This window comes from Bubalus bubalis, chromosome 24 (assembly GCF_019923935.1).
Source record: "Bubalus bubalis isolate 160015118507 breed Murrah chromosome 24, NDDB_SH_1, whole genome shotgun sequence".
NCBI lineage: Eukaryota > Metazoa > Chordata > Mammalia > Artiodactyla > Bovidae > Bubalus > Bubalus bubalis.
Window position 1 is genome coordinate 14,155,730 of NC_059180.1, and position 26,120 is coordinate 14,181,849.

Below are 26,120 nucleotides of genomic sequence, written 5' to 3' on the forward strand. Positions count from 1 at the left end.
GCTTGGGGCTCAAGAAAGAGACCCTAGGAGATACAGATTTATGATAATCAGCAAATAGATTGTAATCAAAGTTACACGAGTGAATGAGCTTTTCAAGGAGACTATAAAACAGAAGTTCTTAATCTGATGGGCTTTAGAGGCATCTATGAATCCATTAAAATTACAGAATAAAATTCTCTCTATGTATATGTTGTCTTATTTCTCAGACAGGGACCCATAGTTTTATTAGATCTCAAAGGTCTATAAATCTAAAAAGATTAAAAACCCACAGGCAAGGAGATTGCTAGAATGTAACCTGGGGAGGGAGACTGCTGGAATGTAACCCAGAGGGCGCTATTTACTGAAATGTGCTACAATTTGGGGATTAGAGACCTCAGTGATGGGAAAGGACATGGAATATGTTCCCATTTCATTTCCAGTTTACCATCTGAGTCAGAGAAGCCATGAAGCACATGATTTTCTACTCAAAATTGAGCAACATGTCTCCAAAATACACTGACTCAGACACCAATACTTCAAGACTATACAAAGTTGCATGAAAAACAACAATTTTTAGGCCTAGAACTTTGAATTCTATATTCCCAGTCAAAACGTGAATTTTCCCCCTACTCCCATCCCATAAATAAAAGGCACAATCTCCCCAGCCATCTTCTTTCTCTGGAGTCAATCTTATGTCACAGCTGACAAGCGAAGAACAATTTTTAAGCATTACCTTATGAAACTTCACGATCATCAATGCTCGAGATATTAGCATCTGAGCTTTTACAGAAAAAAGCCTTGAAAATATATAGCTTTGGAAAATTCCAGGAAACAAGGATGTCGGCTTGTATGCTTTATCACAAAAAGCTCAAAAATGCAACTTTGGTTCATACTTTATCTTTTTTCTCCCAAAATTACTTGTTAACTTTAGAGATAGACTAGGGAGGTTTTTTCCAGTGTATACTTTGAAACTCTTCAAAAGCCACAAATGTGTATGAAACAAACTCTCTAGTCACAAGGATTCAAACCACAGCATTCTTCCCTACTTAACCACTCAAGCAAGCCAAGAACACTCTAACCAGCCAACTCACATGTAGGAAAACTAGAATGTCTACTGCTTGGGAAACCTCTAAATATCATTTATACATGTACCTTGGTTTATAAAAACCATTTTAGTATGTACAAAAGCAAAAGCTATGAATTACCAATTACCAAGAGATTAAAAAGGACTATGATAATGGATGCTGGACTGTGTACTGTCTTTAGCAGAACATAATTGACAAAACTTTAACACACATAAAACTTTTTTTAAACTTAGGAAATAGTTTCATAAAAGAATATATGCATGTAGGTAATAATTGGAAATGTTTGATTATATTAATGAAACCTATTAAAATTAGCAAAAATCTAAAATAAAATCACCTATATTATGCTGATAGTTCAAAAGATTAAAAAAACTTTATCAACATATATCATGCACCTTAAAATTTTAGATACTCTGACATAGTTTAATTCCACTTTCATTATTCTAACCTTTAAAAAGAGAACCCACTAAAATGCAGTATGTGCAAAGATGTTCATTGTAGCACTGTTTGCCGAAGAGAAAATTATAAACAACAAAAGAAAAACAGTGAAATGAATATATAACATATACTAGGGAAACCTCATTCATTCATTCACTTTTCATTCATTCATTCACTTACTACTGTGTTTCAAAAGGATTTAAAGTGGTTCATATAATGTTATTTATACAACCATGAAAAATTATGTTAAAAAACATGTGCACGATGAGAAAATGCTCATGAATATTAAGTGGAAAGGGTGGGATATAAGATTTTGTGTGTGCAAAAGTAAGATTAAAAGTTATGCAATCTTACCTTTGTTTAACATGTACAGAAGAAAGGAAAATTCATCAAAATACTAACAATGGTATTTGTCTGGGTGGTAACATTATAGGTGAATTTTTTCCTATCTTTTTAATTTTGTAAGTTTTATAAGCTGAGCTTATAATTTTATAATAATGCTTATATATATGAAAAATATTAAAAGGATAAAGATAATTTTAAAACTAAAAAAATCTGCCTCCTTATATGATGGTTTATAAGAAAATAGCTCATTCCAAATAGCCACTAATGACTTGAAAAAAGAAAACAAAAGTAATATCTAAGAGGTAAAAATCCACATGGAAATCAGCCTCATGAAATGTAAGTTAGTCAATTAAAAGTATCAAAAGAAGGACAGAATAAAGAGATGATATAAGATTGTGGGGAGGGGAGAACACTGCATAAAAAGAGAATACCAAAAAAAGAAATTTTAAACTTGAAAATCAAATAGCCTATCAGTGACTTATGCTAACATGTTTGTCTTATTTAAACTGTAGTTTCAAAAAAGACTAAATCTAGAGATTGAAAGTAGAATTGTGGTTGCCAGGGGCTGGAGGAAGGGGGAATGTGTAACGAGTATGTTGTTTCAAATTTGAAAGATGAAAAAAGTCTTTGAGATGGATGGTGGTGACAGCCGTACAACAATGCAAATGTACTGAACTGTATACTTATAAATTGTTAAAATGGTAAATTTTGTTATTTGAATTTTACCACAATAAAAAAAAGAATACATTAAGATCCGATTTGAGATAGATTATTCAGGTAAGGTATATATTCAGATTTTTTGAGTTTTGAGCTTTTCTCAAATAAGATTATAGAGATGTGAGCATAACTTATTAAAAGATATAGTTGTAGTCATACTTTACTAGCAACTTTCTCTCGATCAGAGGGTAGTTTATTGTACCTATTTATAATTCTTCTTCTCATGTAGTCAATGCTTAGTTTTCAAATACCAAGAAATCATGCCTCATCTAACCAAAGTAAAGCAGCCATTAGATTCAGAATAAAAAGAAACTAGAAGTGAGGTCACTAACAATTCTGGTGTTTAGACTAGTTTATGATAATCAGCTAATAGGATAAATCTCTTCAACAGTAAGCACTACTCGTAGAAAATGGGAAAAAAGAGATTGAAGAATTGTCCCCACAGTCCCTGGAAAGAGCCATAGTTATCCTTAAAAAGCAGTGGAAGATTTCTGACGATGAAGCATTTTACAAATAGGATTTTTCTAATTTAAAATAATTTTCCGATCATAAAAAAAGCAAGAAATAAAACAAAAAACCTTCCCAGACCCAAATTCCATACCCAGTTTTCTCAATTCACTTGGAAGGTCTCACTTACCCTTCTGGTGTTTTCAAGGATTTTGGGATCAGGTTTTCCATAGTTAGGTGGATTGGCATATGGGTCATATCCAAGTTTGGCAAGCATGGGTGCAATCACTGCCATGTCTTGTAAAACATCTGGAGGTATCTTCCCAACCCATTTTGATAGAGCTCCCACATTGACTGGCTTGATGACTTGGTCTGTAGATCTCTCCACTCTGAAAACAATATAATCTGAATAAATATGTATTTACAATATCAAAAACAGTATTGGAAATTATTTTTGATGACTTTAAAAATTACAAGTCTCTGGATTATAAAGCTATTGAAAAGGAGCACATTTTTCAGGCTTAACATTATTTACTAGACTTTTTTTTAATGTTCTCAATTTCACAGCAATTATTGGCAGTCTCAGATTTCTAGAAATAGGAAAAAGTGTTAGCTGAAAACATCTGCACAAAAATGTATTACTGACACTTTGATTACAACATTCAGAAAAAAATAACATAAGATGCTCAGAAAAACAGCTGATCAACTTTCTTGAAATCTATCCAAAAAACACAGGTAAATAAGATGGCTTGATGAAAGATGACCAAAGGGACAGAAAGATGTACACATTATGTGAAAAAGTAAATACAGCAAAATGTTAATTGTAGCTAGTGGATATAATTCTTTCAGTTTTTTGTATGTTTGAAATTTTTCATAATACAATATTAGGGGGAAAATAGTCAACCACTATCCACTAACAATGCAAAAGATTCCTATGTCTTATTTTTTTGTTGATTTCCTAAAGAACTCTATTTTTTAAGGAAGAAAAGTGCTTTTATGATTTTTGCTATTACAAAATAAAAGTGTTCTAAATCTTGACCTAGATATTTACTTTAAGCCTATAGTGATACTATGTTTGATCAAAAACTCATAACATTAGTGCAAAATATAATATAAAAAGACATCTGTATTTAAATTGGATCTGAACTAGCAGATTTAGGCCTAATGACTATCAAATAAAAGTGGCAAAAAAAATGCCTAAAAGAGTTTTATATTAATATCATAATACATTAGAAGTCATTCAAACACAGTATTCTGATAAAAGGTTAAAAAAAAAACCTTTTCCTTTTTCAATCTCTCACTGAAGATAAACATTATCTAATAAAGAATCCCTCAAAGGGGCTACACTCCTTCAAAAATACACAAGAGAAAATAAAATGATTCTTCCCTGGGATTCTGTGAGGCCACTAGACCCAGGTTTCCTCCCTGTCTTGATGGCCATCTTCTTTTTTCTCTCTCAAAAATTTCTCCAGGACTCCAATGCTCTCTTCACTCTATGCATTTTCCCTGTATGGCTTCATCTCTATGATCTTTTCTTGATATTTTTTTACCTGAGTGAAGAACATCCTAGTATGTCTAGGACAGGTCCAATTTAAATCAATTGCCCCCAGCTTAATGATGAACAGCACATCACACTCACACCCATAAACGTCCAAGTTTGTATGATACATTATATGGTCACCCTACCCATATACCCTGCACACACCCAAAAACTAAGGTAGTCCAAAACTGAACCCCTCATCTTCTGTTCAAAATCTACTTCTCTTCATATACATCTTATCCTGATAAATGGCACCACCACCTGTCTACAAAGCAAACCCAGAGATCTCAGATGGGACAGGGAGAAAGCAAGATCACTCCCAAATTATTCAAGTGCTGGAGGCTCTATCTTTGAGCAGGAAAATCTCTCCCACTGGTCTTACTGCCACTAACCTTAGTTCATGTCACCATCATTTCTCACCCAGATTACTACAAAAGTCTCCTAATTTCCCTGCATTTAAGTAGCTGGCTTCCCTGTCCAACTATCTTATCCTTCCACTAGAATATAAGGAGGGCAATGTTTTATTAAAAAGGGCTTCCTGGGTGGCTCAGTGGTAAACAATCTGCCTGCCAAAGAAGAGAAGTAGGAGACGTGGGTTGGATCCCTGGGTAGGGAAGGTCCCATGGAGAAGGAATTAGCAACCCACTCCAACCCAGTCTGGATAATCCCATGGACAGAGAAACCTGTGGGCTACAGTCCATTGGGTCACAGAGCTGGACACAACTGAGTGACAATGAACACATATGCATGCAACGGTGTAAATACTCCCACTATGGCTAATTTCAAGCTACCAACGTAATGTCATCAACCACAGAGCTGAGAAGAGATGCACAAAAAAGGTTTCTCTATGCTGGGAAAGAATTGAAGGCAGGAGGAGAAGGGGACAACAGAGGACGATATGGTTGGATGGCATCACCAACTCAATGGACATGAATTTGAGCAAGCTCCAGGACAGAGAAGCTGGGTGTGCTGCAGTCCATGGGGTCACAAACAGGCAGACATGACTCAGCAACTGAACAACAAACAGCTGAAGCAATCCAGCTCCAACAGACCACTGGGTATATAGGGCCACAGTCTCTTATCCAAAATTCTGAAATCTAAAAAGTTTCCAAAACTAAACATTTTCCTGTAACTCATATGGGAGCAAAACCTGAACTGATAAGAACCTATTTATAGTCTTTATTCTTCTTGGAGTAAACAATCAGTCTTTGATGCAGAAATATGTACTTGATTACAGAGTGCTGACCTAGAATGCACAGAGGATGTTATGTGTTATGTACATCAAATGACCTTTCTAGAATCCAAAAATTTCTGAATTCTAAAACACATCTGTGTTAACCAATGAAGTCGTACATAGATAGGGTCTTATATGTCATGATTGGGAAGTTGATTTTATCTTGAAAATGATGGGGAATGATATAAGGGTTTTTATTACCGAACTGACAAGACCAGATTTTATTACAGAACCAACAAGACCAGATCATCCTTATCTGCATTCAATATTGATAACTGTGGGAAGAGTAGACTGAAGGAAGAGGTAACTGCAGTCAGAAAAACCAATGAAGACGTTCAACTATATACTGAAAGAACTGAGAAATGATTAAAGCTTCAACTACTGTAAATGGCATAGAGATGGAAAGAAGAAAATCTGCACAAATTTTTTTAAACCTAAGACAGTGGCCAATTAGATATGGGGAGGAGAGAAAGGAGTCTAGATGAATTCATTTTTGACTTGAAGGACTGAATGTACAATGTTATCATTCACTAATAGAATGATCAATAGACAACATAGAGGGAAAGCTTAAGTATTATTGTTTAGTTTCATTTCAGATGTAGGGAACAAAGGAGAAGAGATAAATTTTTTTAGTAGTCAGGAAGTTTCCAAAAGTCTAAAGGAAAACTAGAGCTGACTAAGAGACTGAAATGTAGTATGTATTCAGTAAAAAACAGCTATTATTATTTTTGTGTCCAGATCGTAGCACTGATTCAGAAGAAAAGTGAGTCATTATTTATTATGATTGCATAAATGATTTACAGATAAAGTTCAACCATCTCCTGTCTGACAGACAGAATTCTAAAATGAAAAGGCTTTTTGTTATGTAACCACTGAGTCACAAGCTCCATTGGTAATGAATGCAGTTGCTATGTTGCATATTGCATATTGAGTGCAGCACTTTCACAGCATAATCTTTCAGGATCTGGAATAGCTCAACTGAAGTCTATTACTGCCAGGAGCTAGCGTGAGGAACTCCGCCCGTGACAAAGGTCATGAGGAAGGAGGCTCGGCATACGCAAAGGCGGAATCGAGCCTCAGGAGTCCCCCTGGAAATTCTCGAGCATCTACCCCCAAAACCAGAGTCTGCCTACTTTCTGCTTTGTGCTTTCACCTACACCTCTGACTTTACGGGGGGCTGTCCCCCACTACCTCTCTCTGAAAAAAGAATTAACATACAGCTTCAGTTAATAATTCCTGGGTGTGACAGTGTTTCAACCTACAAACTCCTTTGGAAATCCTCTAGCCTGCCTGAATAGGTTTTTCTGGCCACATGTGATTGTTCAGAGCCTCCCAACTGTGAGAGGCAGGAGATGTTCTAAACTGTCTAAACACAGATTCCTTTGAGTAGTTAAAAGATTGATTAGAAATTGTATTGGTGAAGGGTTTTTCACTTATTGGGCCAATGTTTGCTGCTAAGTCTCCATACCCCTTACCTACTGTGTCCTTGGCAGTGTATTGATTGATATAATGGGTGTATAGAAATTTAAGTAGTAGCCTCAATGTTTGTAACCTTGGACCCTTGAGTTAATTGTTTTCTTGATTGAGCCCACCTCACCTTTGCCCTATAGGAATGCAGCTTTGTCCAATGCTTTTTTGGAGGCTGGCGCCTGACTTTGGAATAATCAATCACCTTTAGAGAAAAATAAGTTTCTTAAAATGTTAACCGGCCTCCTGGCCAGAAGATGATGTAAATGACCTAAACTTTTGCATATGATAAGTTTGAAAGCCTGGCTTCGATTAGGATCAGGAACTGCTGTCCTTGCATGACTCCACCCCTTCCCCCATTATCCTCTATGCACAACTTAAGGTATAAAAACTACTTTGGAAAATAAAGTGCGGGCCTTGTTCACCGAAACTTCGTCTCCCCATGTCATTCTTTCTCTCACCTTCTGGCTGAATTATTCAGCCTCTTTTCTCCACTGAATTTCCTCACTGAGCTATCCTTATTTAACCACTCTTTATATCTTTAATTAACACTTAATTGATCTATTGTTTCCTGATGATCTCTGATGCCGTCTCTCCTTCGAATACCCTGGATCAGCCGGGGCTGGACCCCGGCAACGGACTTCTTAAGGGGAAGAACTTGGGAAGGCCTACTGCATAGTGATCAGGTGCTTCTCTTTAAAGGAGCAGCGATGGCATTTTATGTTGTTGAGCATAAAATCCAAATTAAATATTTGGATATTTTGAGCCCACTATGTGTCAAGTGTTAGATATTAAGGATGCAAACATGACATGACGAGGTCATGGCCCTCCTCTCAAGAAGCTCGAGTCCCTTAAGAGAGATAAACATATACATGATTAATATGCAGCATGATAAATGTGATGTCAGAGGTTAGAAATCATATTATGGGAATGTAGATAACAGAACTAGGCCGTTCTTCTCCTGGAGTGGGACATGAGTCAGCATAAATTACCAACAGCTAGGGCAAATGTCAGCAGTCTATGGGTCACAGCCCAAATCCAGTCCTACTGTCTATTTTTATCTGTCCTTCAAGCTAAGAAGGGCTTTATATTTTAAATGCTTTTTTAAAAAATCAAAAGAGTATTTTATAACATGTGAAAATCATATGGAATTCAAATTTCTAAAGTTTTACTAGAACACAGCCACACTCATTTGTTCACATACTGTCCATGGCTGCTTCTGTGCCACAACGGCACAGCTGAGTAGCTGAGGTAAAGCCCTGTGGCTGGACCTCCCTGTGGTCGTCTAGTGGTTCAGAATCTGCCTGCCAATACAGGGGACACGGGTTTGATCCCTGGTCCAAGATGATTCTACATGCTGCGAGACAACAACTGCTACTAATAGTGTGCCATGCACAAGCACTGAGTCGGTGCTCTGCGGCCCATGAGTCACAGTCACTGAGCCTGCGCTCTGCAGCAAGAGAAGCAGCGTAAGGAAAAGCTCGCACACCACAACTACCGAGTAGCCCTGGCTTGTCTCATCTCAACTAGAGAAAGCCTGTGCGTGGTAATGAGGACCCAGCGCAGCCAAACATTTAAAAAAAAAAAAAAGAAAAAAAAGACCATACGATTCCCCAGACTTAAAATATTTATTATCCAGCCCTTTGCAGAAAAAATTCATCAACCCCAATCTAAGACTGTATCTTAATGGCACGGAGGGTCTGTGGCAGGTGGTGGTCTCATGATAGCCTTCCTCAAGAAGGACCACATCAACTTTCACACACTTGAGAGCCTGGTACATTAGAGAGCGACAGAGAAGGAAAGCTAAGGATGTATTTGGAGCAGCTTTTGGGTGGAGAGGGAGAGGGAGGAGGAAAGAAACATAGTGTTTACTTTGTACTTATCAGATTCAAGAAAGACATTTGTTGTGTGATGAATAGGATAGGGGAAAATAAATTGAAAAACAAGAGACAGTGTGATCCCAATCCTCCAGGAGGTCACTGCTGGTTGGGGAGCCACACAAACTTCCCACTCTTAAACTCAGAGAATTGCTTTGTAGTTCCAAATCATCCCTTTTGGCTTATTTTTTTTTTCTCTCTTTCCATGGTTTCTAGGTATTTAGTCTGCCTTTTTTTCTAAGAGGCAGCAAGATGTAATGGTAAGAATGTGGACCTGGAAGTTGGGCCTGTGTGCTCTAGCTCTGTGATCTATGAAAACTCTGACCCTCAGAGACTGGAGATAATGGCCACTAGTAGGTAGAGACAGTTTGTAACACTGCTCAGAAGCACAGACTGGCGAACTATGACCCAAATCTGGCCTGCTTCTTGTTTTACAAATCAAAGTGCTATTGGGATAAAGCCACATCCACTTGTTTCTATACTATCTATGGCTGCTTTTGTGCTGACATCAAAGCTGAACAGTTATGAAAGAAATTATATGGCCTATGAAGTCAAAAATGTCTGGTCCTTTACAGAAAAAGTTTGTCATTCTCTGTTCAAAAGGATACAGTTAGGACTTCCTTGGTGGTCCAGTGATTAAGAATCTGCCTGCCAATGTCGGGGACTGGGGTTCAATCCCAGGTTTGGGAAGATTCCAACTAAGCCCGTGTGCTACCACTACTGAAGCCCGTGTGTCTAGACCCTGTGCTCTGTAACAAGAGAAGCCACAGCAAGGAGAAGCCCACACACCGCAACTAGAGAGTAGCCCCTGCTTGTGGCAACTAGAGAAAGCCTGCGCACAGCAATGACAGACCCAGAGCAGCCAAGCATAAATAAATAAAAACATAAATAAATATTTGTAAAAAGAAAACAGTTATTTGAGAGCTATGAACTTCCTCCAAAGAATCGAATTTTCTTCTCCAGACAACAATCTGCAGGCAGGATGGAGTTCACGCAATCTCCTTTACTCCTTCAGTCCTTCCAGAAGTTAACTAACACTTAGGCCTGAAGAGTACCTGAGTATAAATTAGTTCTCACTCCCATACCCTTTAGTCTCACAGGGGCCATAAAACAGAGCCTGAGAGATATATATTTCAACACCCACATCCCAGGCACAGCACTGCAAGGCAAGGCAAGGTATCTGTGACTCTGGGCAAGGCAAGATATCTATGAATCATATGTATTTCAACACCCACATCCTAGGCACAGCACTGCAAGGCAAGGCAAGATATCTGTGAATCTGCAGGTGAGGAGCTTGAAGCAGGAGTCTTAACTGTCCAGGCTCCCCTACTCTGCAGCATTCACAGTGGAAGGCATTCTTCCTCAGGGAATGGAGAAAGTGCCAAAGTCTTGAATGACTGAGATGAACATTATTCTCCAAGACACTCATTTTAAAAGCATGGAGCTTCTACGCATCTTAGTTAAACACTACAGCTAGGCAGGCTGCCAAACCACAGGTCTGAATTATGATATGCAGCAACTACTACAGGAAACCAAATCCTTGGACTAAAGCATCAGGGCTGGAATGGACATGCAAAACAGAATGGGTAAAAGGGTAACATAATCCACACAGCTAGACTTAATACAGTAAAAAGATGAAACACCATTAAAAGTCATGTTTTCAAAGTCTATTTCACTCTTAGAAAGTGTTCAGGTTATGTCTTGTGAAAGTGGATTTTTAAATGTGTACACAACAGAAATTCAATTTTGTAAAACTGTGTTAAAATTAATATATGTGTGTTTTACATATATGCATAGAAGCACAGTAAAATGCTCACAATGAGATATGATTAAGTGTGATTTTTATTAATACATTCTCATCTGACTTCTCAGCATCTTCCTATTTTCTATGATAAATCATCTTTCTTTTTTAAGCCCATGTAATAGTGGGATGCATAGGATCACAAAGATTCACTCCAAAGTCTAATAATTATCTCAAGTTCAACATAGTCCAAACTGAACTCCTACTCTTATCTCCCAAATCTACTATGCCCACAGCCCTCCCCATCTCAGTTAAAAGCAGCTCGATTCTTCTGGCTGTGCAGGATAACACAAAGTAAAAGTGGAATTGTCTTTTGACTACTCTCTTTCTCTCATACTCCACATCCACTTCCTCAGAAAAGCTTGTCAACTATCCTTTAAAATGTATCAAATATGATCACTTCTCATTAATGTCACTGCTACTCCCGATTCAAGCCAACACTGTCTCTTGCCTGGATTTCTATCATATTCTTCTAATAGTCTCCCTGCTTCTTCCTTTATGTCTCTGTGGTCTATTCTCATTACACAAGCAGACAGAGCCTTTAAAAATACAAGGCAGATCTTGTCACTCTTCTACTCAAAATCCTGCAAACTCCACCCGTTCCCCCGCCCCCAATGTCAAAGTATTCTGAATCCACATCCTGCAAATGAGAGGGAATCTGAGAAACCACAGAATATTGTTTCATCTTGCCAAATATTCCCTAAAAACGAAGAAACCATATAGCAAAACCAAAACCCCATAACCAACATTTAAAACAAAAGTAGGTGACAAAGTAGCCCCACAAACCCCCAAATGCAAGTGTGGAAACAGCCAGCACAGCCGCAATACCTGCATAGAAGGAATGTTTCTGTGGGAGGAAAGAGAGGGAAGCAACATGGCATATGAAAGATAGCCATACTCTGAAAACCAGAACAGACCAGTCTGAAACACTAAAGTGGAAGGGTTTCACCCAAACCAAAAGATCAGAGTAAGAGGCCCTCGTAAGTTGAAAAAGGGATCAGTAGGCTGGGAAAAATAAATTCTTAAAACCAACCAGCCAAAGCTCCTATCCAAGACAGGGCACCACACTGAAGGGAAACTTCTGGAGAAGAATTAGAATAGGGAGAGAGACAAAGGAGTGAGCAAGTTCAGAAACCTTTGACAGAGGGGTACAGAGCCAGGAATCTCAGTAAAGCAAGCCATTTAATACTGTACCAAAAAATGAGAAGAGGGTGATCTGTGCAATTGATAAAGATATCCTGAACCATTACTCCTTCTAAAAGTTTAAGAAAATTATTTTTATGTACAAATGAACAACAAGAAAATAGAGGGTTTTTTTTTTATTATAAGGAAAAAAGGAAATAACATCTGTATGGATAAGGAAAAGCAGTCAGAAAGACATGGCCACAAAATATTAAAACTGTAACTTACTATTTTATTTTTTAAAAAAGATTTACTTGATTGGGCCAGGTCTTAGATGCAGCATGTGGGATCTAGTTCCCTGACCAGGGATTGAAGCCTGGTCCCCATGCAATGGGAGTGTGGTGTCTTAGTCACTGGACCACCAGGGAAGTCTGTAACTTACTAAGTTTTTTCTTAGCGTAAACATGACTTTTTTTTGCATTTTTTAAAACTTTTTATTTTGTACTGGATTATAGCTGATTAACAATGTTGTAACAGTTTCAGGTGGACAGCAAAGGGACTCAGCCATTTGTGTGTGTGTGTGTGTATATACACCTCATAACTTATTATTTTTAAACAGTTGCTGCTGCTGCTGCTAAGTCACTTCAGTCGTGTCCGACTCTGTGCAACCCCATAGACAGAAGCCCACCAGGCTCCCCCGCCCCTGGGATTCTCCAGGCAAGAACACTGGAGTGGGTTGCCATTGCCTTCTCTAATGCATGAAAGTGAAAAGTGAAAAGGAAGTCGCTCAGTCGTGTCCGACTCTTAGCAACCCCATGGACTACAGCCCACCAGGCTCCTCCATCCATGGGATTTTCCAGGCAAGAGTACTGGAGCTAAAAGACATTTAAAAAATGATATAAGATAGGAAAGAACAACATAAATCATAAGTATAAAAACTCAGAAATGAAGTGACAGAACTCGGGAAAATCAGAAATGAAAAAAGATTATTTCATAAATGAAGACTAATCTTGAAAGAAAAATAAATATAATAGATACTCTTAAAAGATATTAAAAGTGAAATAGAATAATGCTTTCAAAAGACTTAAATGTTTTCCAATTTTAAATTAATTTAAAAAACTGGAAATAGAAGAAATACTAAAAAATAAAAAATTAATGAAGAGAAAAAATTCAAGACAAAGTGATCAAATTATGAAGGTCAAATAAAGAACAAAACAGCATTCAGCATATGAATAATAGGAAGTAGAAAATGAAAGTTAAGAAATACTAAAAACGAAAATTCAAAGAAGACACTCTTTAAAAAAAATTTAACTACATGATTGACAATGTACATGGTCTATCTGAGAATATCTGCTTTTTAATGATGAGTATCAAGCCATGTTCCAGTAAAATTAAAGGTACAAATAAAGAATAAGAATCAAAATTAGATTATCAGACTTTTCAACATCAATACTTGTTACCAGAAGAAAATGGAGCAATCTATTTAACATTCACATAGAAGAAAATTAAGCCAAGAATTTTATATCCAGCAAAACTGACTTTCACATATAAAGGGCACAGAGAAACTGTTATCAAAATTAAGGACTCAGGGAATGTTGTTTCCATGGACACCTTCTGAAGAATCTACTAGAGCATAAGTTGGCAAACCAAACTTTCTCTGTAAAAGACTAGACAGCAAATGTTTTGTGACTTTCAAGCCACATTCTCTGTTGTACATCCTCCTTTAAAAAAAAATTTACAACCTTTTAAAACTTAGTAAATATCATTACTGGGGATTCCCAAGTGGCACAGTGGTAAAGAATTCACCTACGAAGGTTCAATCCCTGAGTCGGGAAGATCCCCCCGAGTAGGAAATGGCAATGGGTTTCCGTATTCTTGCCTGGAAAATTCCATGGACAGGAGGAGTTTGTCAGGCTAGAGTCCATGGGGCCACAGAGTTAGACACGACTGAGTGACTGAACATGAACACAAAATACCATTATTAGCTCACAGGTCATCCAAAAACAGGTAGCAAGCCAGTTTGCCAATCTCTGTACTATAAAATGAGTTTCAGACTAAAATAACTAGAGGTATGACAGAGGACTCAAATATCCTGACCAGGCAGAAGTCCCGAAACACCATTTTCTGCCAAATGAAACTAGGACATATTGAAGAAATGATTCCAGATCTGAGATGAGCCTGTAATAGCTCTTCATGCCAGAGAGCAAGGAAGTTATTAGACATTATTATGGTCATGGCAAAAGTACACAGACACCAATTTGAAGAAGTTTCTAGTGGCCAGAGATGGGACAATTTGAACTTCAATAAAAATAACTGCAATAGACTGAAATCATTAAATTGGTCTCTTGAGAAGATACACCAAGGAACCAAACTCATTACCTTAAAAACTAGCAAATTAAGAATAAGAATTAGGGACTTCCTGGTGGTCCAGTGTTTAAGACTCCATGCTCCAAGTGCAGGGGGCACTGGTTTGATACCTGATTGGGGAACTAAGTTCCTACATGTCACACAGTGTGACCAAAAAGATAAAAATAAAAAATAAGATGCTAAGAATGTACATTAAACAATCTGTTTTGGAAAAAAAAGAATAAGAATCAAGTATTTACCATGCTTTTTTCCTATGTGAACTGTAACCCTGGAAAACCAAATAAAAGATACAAGAAGGTATCTTGTTATAAAATTTTTACAATTAATAAACAGAAATCTGAATTGGAATACAAAAATTTTGCAAGATCCAAAAAATTGGTGAATCCAGGCACTGAAGACCAATGGTTGCTAAAATTACAAAAAGAAGGAAAACTACACATAATGATGGCCTTGCCAAATCAGATTTCTACAGATCTTGAGCCTTTGGATTCAGCTGCCAATTTGCACAAAGTACAGAATCAGAAGAATATGTTGGGGCTTTCCTGGTAGCTCAGCACTAAAGAATCTGCCTGCCAACGCTGAAGACACAGGTTCTATTCCTGGCCCAGGAAGATCCCACATGCCATGGAGCAACTAAGTCTGTGCACCGCAACTATTGAGCCCTCGCATAGAGCCTGTGCTCTGCAATGAGAAGCCAGCACAGTGAGCAGCCCAGGCACTGCAATGAGAGAAAAGCCTGAGCATTAGCAAAGACCCAGCACAGCCAAAAATAAATAAATAAAATGATAAACCACAGTACCATAAAAAAAAGAATATATTGAACAATCAGCAGTTTGACTGAAAAAATTTTGCAATAATCAAAATTCAGATTATTAACTTTACAGGCTAAATGACTCAAGCTCTTCAAAAAATAAAATGTATGGTAAAGAATGTTTTTGGCATGCCACACCTCTTGTAGGTTCTTAGTTCCCTGACCAGGGACTGAACCCAGGCTACCGCAGTGAAAGCACAGAGTCCTAACCACTGAACAACCAGAGAACTCCCTGGAAACCTTTAGATTAAAAGAAACTTAAAAGACACATTAAATTACTTTTAATGAGTGAGACTATAATATATAGATAACATATATAATATATAGATAACATATAGAGATGTATATATATAGTTCCTAAAACTATAAAGGAACATAAGAAGTTGATTTCTATAAAAGTGCCAGAGTAGTGGATAGTCTGGTGGGGAAAGAGAAGATTTGAGTTAGGGTACATGGAAAGGTTTCTGGACTGACTAATAGTCCAATTTCATGATATTGGTGATAGTTATAAGGGTGTCTGCCTTATTAAAATTATTAAACTAACTTTAAAACGTATTTATCATTTATTTGGCTGCATGAGGTCTTAGTTGTGGCATGTGGGAACTAGTTCCCTGACCAGGGATATAATCCCAGCTCCCTGCATTGGGAGCATGGAGTCCTAGCTACAGGACCACCAGGAAAGTCTCCCTTAAACTAACTTTTAAATAGTTCTTATGATGGTCTGCAAGGCCCTACATAAAATAAGCTGACTTTTACATACTCCCGTATCTATCCTGTTTCAGCCCCATTGACCTTTTTGCAATTGCTTGCCTAGGCCACGCATCTCCTCACTGGCATCTTCACAGAGGCTGTTTCCTCTGCCTGGAACACTCCCCAGATATCCACTTAGCTAAGTACCTCACCTTCTTCAAGACTTTCCTCAGACCTCACCTTCTCAATGAGGCATACCCTGACCACTCTATTTAACTACTAATACAACCCAACCCTCAAAATCTCCTAGGTCATGGTCCCCTTCATTCTTCTGATCCTTTTTCTGCGTTTATAACCTCCTAATATACTTTTTTTTTTTTTTTTATGTAGTATAGAGTTTTGGTGCCTCCTCTCATGAAGGCAGGAATTTTTGTGTTTCGTTCATTTGCTCTTGCTTTCCCACAGAGCTCTGCTCAAATTGTCACCTTACTGATGAAGACTTCCTTCTGTTCCTACACCCCAGGTCTTGGCAACTACCTATTTTCTGCTTTCTCTCTTTAGCATTTATTGTGCTCTGTTTAGTTGCTCAGTCATGTTTGACTCTTTGCGACCCCATGGACTGCAGCCTGCCAGATTCCTCTGTGCATGGGGATTCTCCAGGCCAGAATACTGGAGTGGGTTGCCATGCCCTCCTCCAGGGGATCTTCCCAACTCAGGGATCAAATCCAGGTTTCCCGCATGGCAGGCGGATTCTTTCCCATCTGAGCCACCAGGGCAGCCCTTAGCACTTATTATTACCTGACAAAAGAGACATTTAACTTGTCTATTTTTTTATGGGTAACTCGCAAATGCTAATGTAAGTTTCATGAAAAAAAGGATTTGTTATTTTGTTTTGTTAACTGCTATAACCCCAACATGTAGAACTTTGGTAGCACTAGTGGTAAAGAACCCGCCTGCCAACACAGGAGGCATAAGAGACGTGGGTTTGATCCCTGGCTTAGGAAGATCCTCTGGAGAAGGGATAGCAACCCATTCCAGTATTCTTACCTGGAGAATCCCATAGAGAGAGAGAAGCCTGGTGGGCTTCAGTCCATAAGGTAGCACAGAGTCGGACATGACTGAAGCAACTTAGCATGCAAATACAATGCCAGCTTGTAAAACATTACCTGGCACATGATAGGTGCTCAGTAAAAACATTTAGGTGGAATTCAAGTAGATTTTTCTATTCTTTAAGTTTTTTTTAATGAATGACAACTGAATTTTGCCAAGAGCTTTTTCAGCATTGAATGATACGATCATTTCGTTTTCTCTTTATTGATGTAGTGATTTAAAAGATTTTCTGATAGGAACCATTCTTTCATTTTTGAAATGAAAACTATTTGATGATAATTGCTGATCAGTCTTGATACACTGCTGAGTTTTGTTTACTAATATTTATGATTTTGGCATCAATGTGTATAAGATGATTGGTGTCAGGTTTTCTTCTCTGTAACTTCTGTTGGGTTCTGTCATTAAATCATGGTTTCATAAAATGAACTGGGGAGTTTTCCAATTTTTTCTCTATGACCTAAATTAATTTAAACAGGCTTGGGTTCATCTGTTTTTGAAAAGTTAGAAATAATTCAGTTCTTGATCATTCACAACGTTTTTAATGGTATCTCTTAGTCACATTTTCAAGCTCTGTGAAGCTAATCAACCTATTTAAGTTCTCCATCTATCCTGAAAAATCAGCTATTGTCTCTAGGCTTTCAATTTATTACAAAGGTCCTTCCATGTAGCATTCTCATACATTCTTTTCTATCTGTGATTATATCTCCTTTCTCATCCTTTATGTGATATATATTTACTCTCTTAGACTTTTATCAATACTGCAAAGGGTTTACCTTTTAATCGATCATCTCAAATACCGACTTTGGTTTTTATTCTTTCTACTATTTTTCTCTCTTTTATTAATTTCAGCTCTTAGCTACATTGACTTTAGGATCCAATACCATTAATCCTTTGTGAAAGATATGCCACTGTCCTAAGTTCCCATATAATTTGGGTCTATTTCTTATTTATCATTTATCAGGACAGATCAATCTTGATTCATACACAAGAATATTTTACTACTGAAGTACTGAGCAAGGTCTCATTAGAAGGGGTAATGAGGCTTTGATAGTAGCATAAAACCAGAGGTCCCATAATGTATGTTTAGTTGAGGCTAAGCAAGAAACATAGGTATCTAATGTAAGCTCACTGCAGCATGATAATGTGTGTATGCATTCCTGGGCTATCCCCCACCCAGAAAATATATGTTCCATAAGGACAGGATTTTTTGTCTCTTTTGTCGCTATACATAAACTGTCTACAATAGTCCTAGGCACATAATAAGAGGTCAATAAGTATTTATTGAATAAATCCATTTCCGATTCTTCAGATAAAAGCAGCATTTTTAGGTTTAGATTAATAGTTAGCACAAGATCAATAAAAAAATCTCTCCCCTCCCCTGATCACCCTTCCTCTCCACTGTTCCTGGTCATATCTCAGGCCTTATTCTTCAGTTCCTTGACATTCTGGGATGAAAGCAGCTCTGTTGTGGTTTTGTCTCTGGTTGTTTTCTCTGTGTAGCAACATCCTGGTGTTTGGCCAGACTTGCATTCTTCAAAACGAACACATTTCATTTCTTCTTTATGGCCCACAAGTAGTTGTAAAAACACTGGCACTTCATTTCTTGAAAGTTCCCTCACTTGTTCATTCTGCTTTGTTCCTCCAGCATGAAATAACAGACCCAAGTTGGTTAAAGGTTGCTAATAACTGTCCTTAGTCTATTCTGGGCTTCAGGAATAAAATATTTAATTATTACACGCATGCATTCTCAGTTGCTAAGTCGTTGCTTATTCTTTATGATCCCATGGACTCTAGCCTGGCAGGCTCCTCTGTCCAAGGGATTTCCCAGGCAAGAATATTGGAGTGGGTTGTCATTTCCTTCTCCAGGAGATCTCCCTGAACCAGAGATGGAACCCATGTCTTCTGCATTGTTAAGTGGATTCTTTACCATTGAACCACCCGGTAACCCCCTATTTAATTATTACCTAAAAGCAAATAGGGTAATCGGCAGATTCATCATTAGAATTAGGTATATGTTTTTATCTCCTAAAGGTAAATTGTTTTAATATGTTATATTTTAATTTCAGGCTTTTAGCAATTAGAAGTAATGAAACTGTAGTTGGAATTTTCTTACACAGTGATTGAATTGTATAGTATTATTTATCTCTATTTAAATAACACTGAAAAGCAAGAAGGATATATATATTTCTTCAAAGTCTGAAATTATTATCTTTCACAAGTGCAAGCAGAATTTCAAGAACAGTAACTTTTATAAGGTGTTTAACTTAAATTTTTATGAATATGCCCGTGTAACCACCATCCAGAATAAGATAAAGAACACTTCCAGACTCCAAACTGGCTTCTTTGTGTTACATCACAGTAGTAGCCCTATGATAACCATTGTTTTAACTACTACATACATCAGTTTTATCTACTTTTGAACTTCATATAAATGAAAACACATTATAAATTCATTTGTGTCTGGACTTTTATGAAAAGCACAGTATTTGTGAGATTCAACCATGTTGTATTAGCAATTTGTTCTTTGTTGAATAGTATCTTATCACATGAATATATCACATTATCTATTCCCCTGATGATGGACATTTGGATTTATTTCCAATTTCGGGCTATTTGTATAAATAGTGCTGCTATGTATATTTTGTAAAGTCTTTTGGTGTGATTTTCTTAAGTTTATAACTTCTACTGTTGTGTATGTATCCTGGAGAAATACGATGGGTCATAAGAGAGGCATATATTTTGCTAAACACCTGTAACAAATAGTTTTCCCAAGTGAATTTACTATTTTACATTAACAATAAGAGTTCCAGTTGCTTCACATCCTTGCCTACACTGTATTGCCTACTCATTTAATATTAACTATTCTGGTGGAAATGTAAGGGTATCTCACTATGGTTTTAATTTTTAACTCCTGTTGACTAATATTAACCCTACTAACTCATTCATTCACTATATCTATTTACTTAAGTAGATTTAGAACAGATCTCACCTCATTAATCTATTCAGAAATCATGTACTGAATGAAAGAAGGGAGAAGTGTGGCTTTATCTTTGCCGTTTTGAAGTAAGTGATCTTCTGAAGATGTCCTTTTTCTAGGGACCAGTTTGGCCAGTGCTAAGTCAACGTAGGTAGTGACTTTTCCCACGTTCTTTATTATTTTCTAAATACAGATTTGAATCTACTGTTCCTTCATATTTCAGCTTGAAGGACTCCCACTAGCACTTGTTGTAGGCAGTTCTTCAATTCAGTTCAGTTCAGTTGCTCAGTCATGTCCAACTCTTTGCAACCCCATGAATCGATGGACGTGAGTCTGAGTGAACTCCAGGAGTTGGTGATGGACAGGGAGGCCTGGCGTGCTGCAATTCATGGGGTCGCAAAGAGTTGGACATGACTGAGCGATTGAACTGAACTGATAATGAAAAGGACATCTTTTTTGGGTGTTAGTTCTAAAAGGTCTTGTAGGTCTTCATAGAACCATTCAACTTCAGCTTCTTCAGCATTACTGGTTGGGGCATAGACTTGGATTACTGTGATACTGAATGATTTGCCTTGGAAACGAACAGAGATCATCCTGTCATTTTTGAGATTGCATCCAAGTACTGCATTTCAGACCCTTTTGTTGACCATGATGGCTACTGCATTTCTTCTAAGGGATTCCTGCCTGCAGTAGTAGATATAATGGTCACTGGAGTTAAATTCACCCATTCCAGTCCATTTTAGTTCGCTGATTCCTAGAATGTCGACGTTCACTCTTGCCATCTCCTGTTTGACCACTTCCAATTTGCCTTGATTCATGGACCTAACATTCCAGGTTCCTATGCAATATTGCTCTTTACAGCATCAGACCTTGCTTCTATTACCAGTCACATCCACAACTAGGTATTGTTTTTGCTTTGGCTCCACCCCTTCATTTTTTCTGGAGTTATTTCTCCACTGATCTCCAGTAGCATCTTGGGCACCTACTGACCTGGGGAGTTCCTCTTTCAGTATTCTATCATTTTGCCTTTTCATACTGTTCACGGGGTTCTCAAGGAAAGAATACTGAAGTGGTTTGCCATTCCCTGCTCTGGTGGACCACATTCTGTCAGACCTCTCCACCATGACCCGCCTGTCTTGGGTGGCCCCACAGGGCATGGCTTAGTTTCACTGAGTTAGACAAAACTCCCGGAGTTCACTCAGACTCACGTCCATTGAGTCAGTGATGCTATCCAGCCATCTCATCCTGTGTCGTCCCCTTCTCCTCCTGCCCCCAATCCCTCCCAGCATCAGAGTCTTTTCCAATGAGCCAACTCTTCGCATGAGGTGGCCAAAGTACTGGAGTTTCAGCTTTAGCATCATTCCTAGTGTGATTAGATTGACTAGTTTTCTGTAATTATGGTTTCAGTGTGTCTGCCCTCTGATGCCCTCGTGCAACACCTACCATCTTACTTGGGTTTCTCTTACCTTGGACGTGGCAGTAGTACATAGGCAGTTCTACAGATGACAAATCCTATAACTTTTTGTTCTGGGGGGATCATCTCATTTCTCCTTCATTTTTGAAGGATAGTTTTGACAGGCATATTGGGTTGGCCCAAAAGTTCAGTCAGGTTTTTCTGTAACATTAACTTTTGGGTCAACCCAATGAAAGGTTTAATTGATTTTTTTCCTTTCAGCACTGTGTATATGCCATCCCACTCCCTTTTAGGAATCCATGATTTTTAATGAAAATGCAGTTGTTCCTCTTATTGGGGATCTTTGCATGCCATGAGCCCTTTTCTCATGCTGCTTTAAAGGTTCTCTTTATCTTTCAAAGTTTGACTATGATATGTCTGGGAATGAATTTCTTTGGTTTTATCCTAGAGTTCACTATTTCTTAGATGCTTAGATACATATGTTTCATGAAAATTGGGGTTTTCATTCATTATTTCTTCAAATATTCTTTCTGACAAGGATAATAAATTCTACTACCAAAAAAAAAAAAAAAGGAGGGAGAAAGGAAGAAAAAAGAGGAAGGAAGGAAAGGAAGGGAGTAAGAAGAAAAAAGAGAGAGAGAAGGAAGAAAGGGAGAGACAGAGAAAGACTGTACTTGAACAGAAGACCAAAGATAAGGAAAAACTCTTGAAAGAAGCCAGAGGATTAATTATCCTACCTATAGAAGAGCAAAGATAAGAATCACATGTGACCTCTTCAGAAACCACGCAAGCAAGTAGAATGGAGTAAAACATTTTAAGTGCTGAGATAAAAAAGCCACCAGCCTAAAATTGTGTATCTTGTGAAATTATTCCTCAAAAGTGAAGAGGTAAAAGACTTTCACAAACAAATATTGAGGGAATTTGTTGCCAGTAGACCTGCCCTGCAAGAGATGCCAAAAGAAGCTCTTTAGAGAGATAGATATTGATATGGTTAGAAACCTGATCCATATAAAGGAGGGAAGAGCATTAGAGAAGAGGTAAGAAAAGGTAAAGCAAATTTTTTATTTTTTTCTTGTTGTTAATTGATCTACCAGATAAGAATTTGCTCAAAATAATAATAGCAACTATGTATTTGATTATATATGCTTAAGTATTAGTTCCTGGAGAAGGAAATGGCAACCTGCTCCAGTATTCTTACCTGGAGAATCCCAGGAACAGAGAAGCCTCATGGACGATAGTCCATGGGATAGCAAAGAGTCAGACATGACTTTGCCACTAAACAGCATGTATAAGTGATATTAATGATAGCAATTATACAAGGGACAGAGAGAGGAATCAGGAATACTTTGCTATTATAAGGTACCTGAACTACCCAGGAAGTGGTATAGTGTGGTAAAGTGGATTTACATTAGTTGTAAATGTATATTGGAGACTCTAGGGCAACCACTAAAAAGTATAACTGACATGCTAAGAAAGGAGACAAAATCAAATTATATAAAATGGTCAATTAAAACCACAAATGGCAGAAAAAAAGTGGAAAACAAAAATAGGAATAATAAAGAACAAGGGCAGCAAATAGAAAACAGTATCACTATAGTAGACATTAATCCAACAATGATAAAAATCACTTTGAACATCAATGGTCTAAACTCACCAATTAAAAGAAAGTGACTGTGACAGTAGATCAAAAAACAAGCCCCAACTGTTTGTTGTCTACAAGAAATGCAATTTAAATACAAAGACACATATATATTAAAAGTAATCAGATGGAGAAAGATACATCATGTTGAACAATAATCAAAAGAAAGCTAGAGTAGCCATATTCATGATAGAAGGCTCAACTCTGAGAGATGTAACAATTCTTAATGTGTAGGTGCCTACAAAAAAACATGAGACAAGAAAGGATAAAAATGCAAGGAGAAAGATGAATTCACCATTATTGTTAGAGACTTTAACATGTCTCTAACTGAAATGGACAGATTCTATAGGAAGAAAATCAGCAAGGACAGAGTAGAGTAAAACATTTCAAGTGCTGAGAGAAAAATAATGATCAACCAACTGGGTATAACTGACATTTATAAAATACTTCACTCAACAACAGAATACACACATTTTAAGCACAAATGAAACAAACAACAAGATCACATTTGGGCTATAAAAAACAAAGAGAAGTTATACAAGGTATTCTCACAGACTAAAATGGATTTAAATTAGAAATCAGTAACAAAAAGGCAGCTAGAAAATCTCAAAATACTTGGGAGACTAAACTATACTGCTCAGTATTACATGGATCAAAAAAGAAATCTCAAGAAAAAAACTTATAAATACTTTAAAGGAAAATGAAAATACAATTTATCAAAATATGTGGAACACAGTGAAAACAGTGCTTAGAAGGAAAATTTTACATCACAGAGAATGCATATTTAAGAAAAGCAGCAGCAGTCTTCACATAGCCTGGTCGAGTGGACTGCCAGGACTCCAAGATGGCATCAATCATACTACTGAAGGACAAGAAGCTCCTGAAAGTCAAACTAGGGGAGCTGCCAAGCTGGATACTGATGTAGGATTCACCCATAAAGGCACTGCTGGAGTGTTTCAAAGAGGCTGTGTGCTTAGTTGGTCAGTTGTATCCGACTCTTTGTGACCTCACGGACTGTAGCCCACCAACTCCTCTGTCTGTGGGGATTCTACAGGCAAGAATACTAGAATGGGTTGCAAGGCCCTCCTCCTGGGGATCTTCCCAACCCAGGGATCGAACTCAGGTCTTCCACATTGCAGGCAGATTCTTTACCGCCTGAGCCACCAGGGAAACTACTGGTATTAAAACAAGTACATCAATGTGAATAAAGGGAGCATCGCTGGGCTTTCTATGGTGCTAGCTTTTCAACTAATGCAGTTCCTACAAGGACTCAAACATGAGCAGCTATGCAACTACCACTGAAGAGGGGCACTCTGCATTCCTGACCATAACCTTAGCCCAGCACCCTGAATCCTTTCATATAGTAATGGAGAATTAACACCCAATAAAAGGTGACTGGTTAGGGACTTCCCTGGCGGACCAGCAGTTAAGACTTCACCCTTGCACTGCAAGGAAGGCAGGTTCCATCCCTGGTTAGGAAATGAAGAGCCTGCATCCCAAGTGGTGCAGCCAAAAAGAAAAAAAAAATTTAGTTATATTTAAAAAAAACTGGTTAAAAAACAGGCAGCAGAGAGAACAAGATGGAGGAGGAGTAGATGGGCATGGAGTACATCTCTCTCCACCGATATATCAGGAATACACCTTCAGACACAGAAGTGCATGCAGTACACCAGCTGAGAGTGGACAGGAGTACCTGACCAGTGGAAAAGAATATATAGAACCACGAAAAACTCAGTAGGATGAAGGAACTAGGGGAAAAAACAGGAATGTTAGTAAGACTGGACCTGCCCTTGGCGGGTGGGGGAACTGAAGCAGGGGTCCGATCCCCACAAAAGGGCAACTGTCTGAGTCAGAGGAGAAACATTTAAGGCTGAGCGTGAAACAGCTGATCTGTGGCAGCCTAAACAGAACGAGAATCAGATAGTCCTTGCCGCAGTCATATACACCCCAGGCAGAAACACTGATCTCCTGGAAGGGGCAGCGGCTGGGAGCTGGAGTTTAGGGATTCTGGAGCAATCCCAGGGCAAGGGCTGCTGTTGACTGTGGAGATGTGAGGGAAGAGATCGTGGTGGGAAATGCTGGTGGAGGAAAGCCAGGCAGCCATGGAAGCAGGGCGATACTGCTGAGTGGCGTAGGGGGTGAAGCCTACAGCCTCTCTCTCCCCACACACACCAGCATTGGTAGCTGAACAATACAGAGGCTGGCCCATCAAATGTCTGATGCACTGAACTACAGAGTAGGACCCCAGTCAGGGGCGGGGGGGCCCTCTATGTCCCTGATGCCCCGAACAACAGAGAAGGACCCCAGGCAAGGGAGCCCTCTAAGTGCCTGAATGGTGGAGCTACGGAGAAAGACTGGCCAAAGAGGCTTTCTGATCGCCAGCTACATACTGGCTCAAAAGACTCTGATAGGGTCATAACTCCTGCAACGAAGACAGTCCGTAGCCCTGCACACCTGGTGCCACCAGGGTCCCCGCAAGCCAAACAGCTGGACCACCTTCACACTCAACTCTCACTGAGGCAGAGCCGCCACAGGCAAAATAGTCGCGTTTATGCACACAGGATCGCTTCGGTAATGTCCAACTCTTTGTGACCCTGTAGACTGTGGCCTGCCAGGCTTCTCTGTCAGAGAGGGGGTTCTCCAGGCAAGAATACTGGAGCGTATTGGCCAAGACTGGTTGCCATACCCTTCTAGAGCACTGTATTTCCTGCTACCCTGGCCGCCAACCCCTCCTGAGTACCTGGTGCCACCCAAACCCTGTGACCCAAGCAGCTGTACCACCTCCACACCTGGCCCCCAAAGGGGCAAACCCAAGCCCTCCAGGGCAGCCTCAAGAGCTAAACCCCAGTGGATGACCCAAATGTACAGGTGGAAATAAAACCACAATTGAAATCCAGGGGCAGCGTGGCTAAGGAAAAAGATCCAAATCCAAAACCTTCCCAGCAGCTGTACAAGCTGCAGATTAAATCCACATGATCAACTAAGCAGACTCTGTCTATGGAATATATAAAAGGCCATTGAAAGTGCCCACAAAAGAAAACGCACTAGCTCTGAGAGCTG

The 26,120-nt window shown here is 38.6% G+C and overlaps 1 protein-coding gene across 2 annotated transcripts in view; it reads right to left on the reverse strand.

Annotated features, from left to right (window-relative positions):
• The window catches only part of TPST1 (tyrosylprotein sulfotransferase 1), a 102,357-nt gene that overhangs the window by 22,617 nt on the left and 53,620 nt on the right, over positions 1-26,120 (reverse strand). For both annotated transcript variants that reach the window (XM_006070335.4, XM_025275685.3), the window contains one exon: positions 3,202-3,400. In XM_006070335.4, the coding sequence (XP_006070397.1) occupies positions 3,202-3,400 (199 nt within the window). The remainder of the gene's footprint in view (positions 1-3,201; positions 3,401-26,120) is intronic.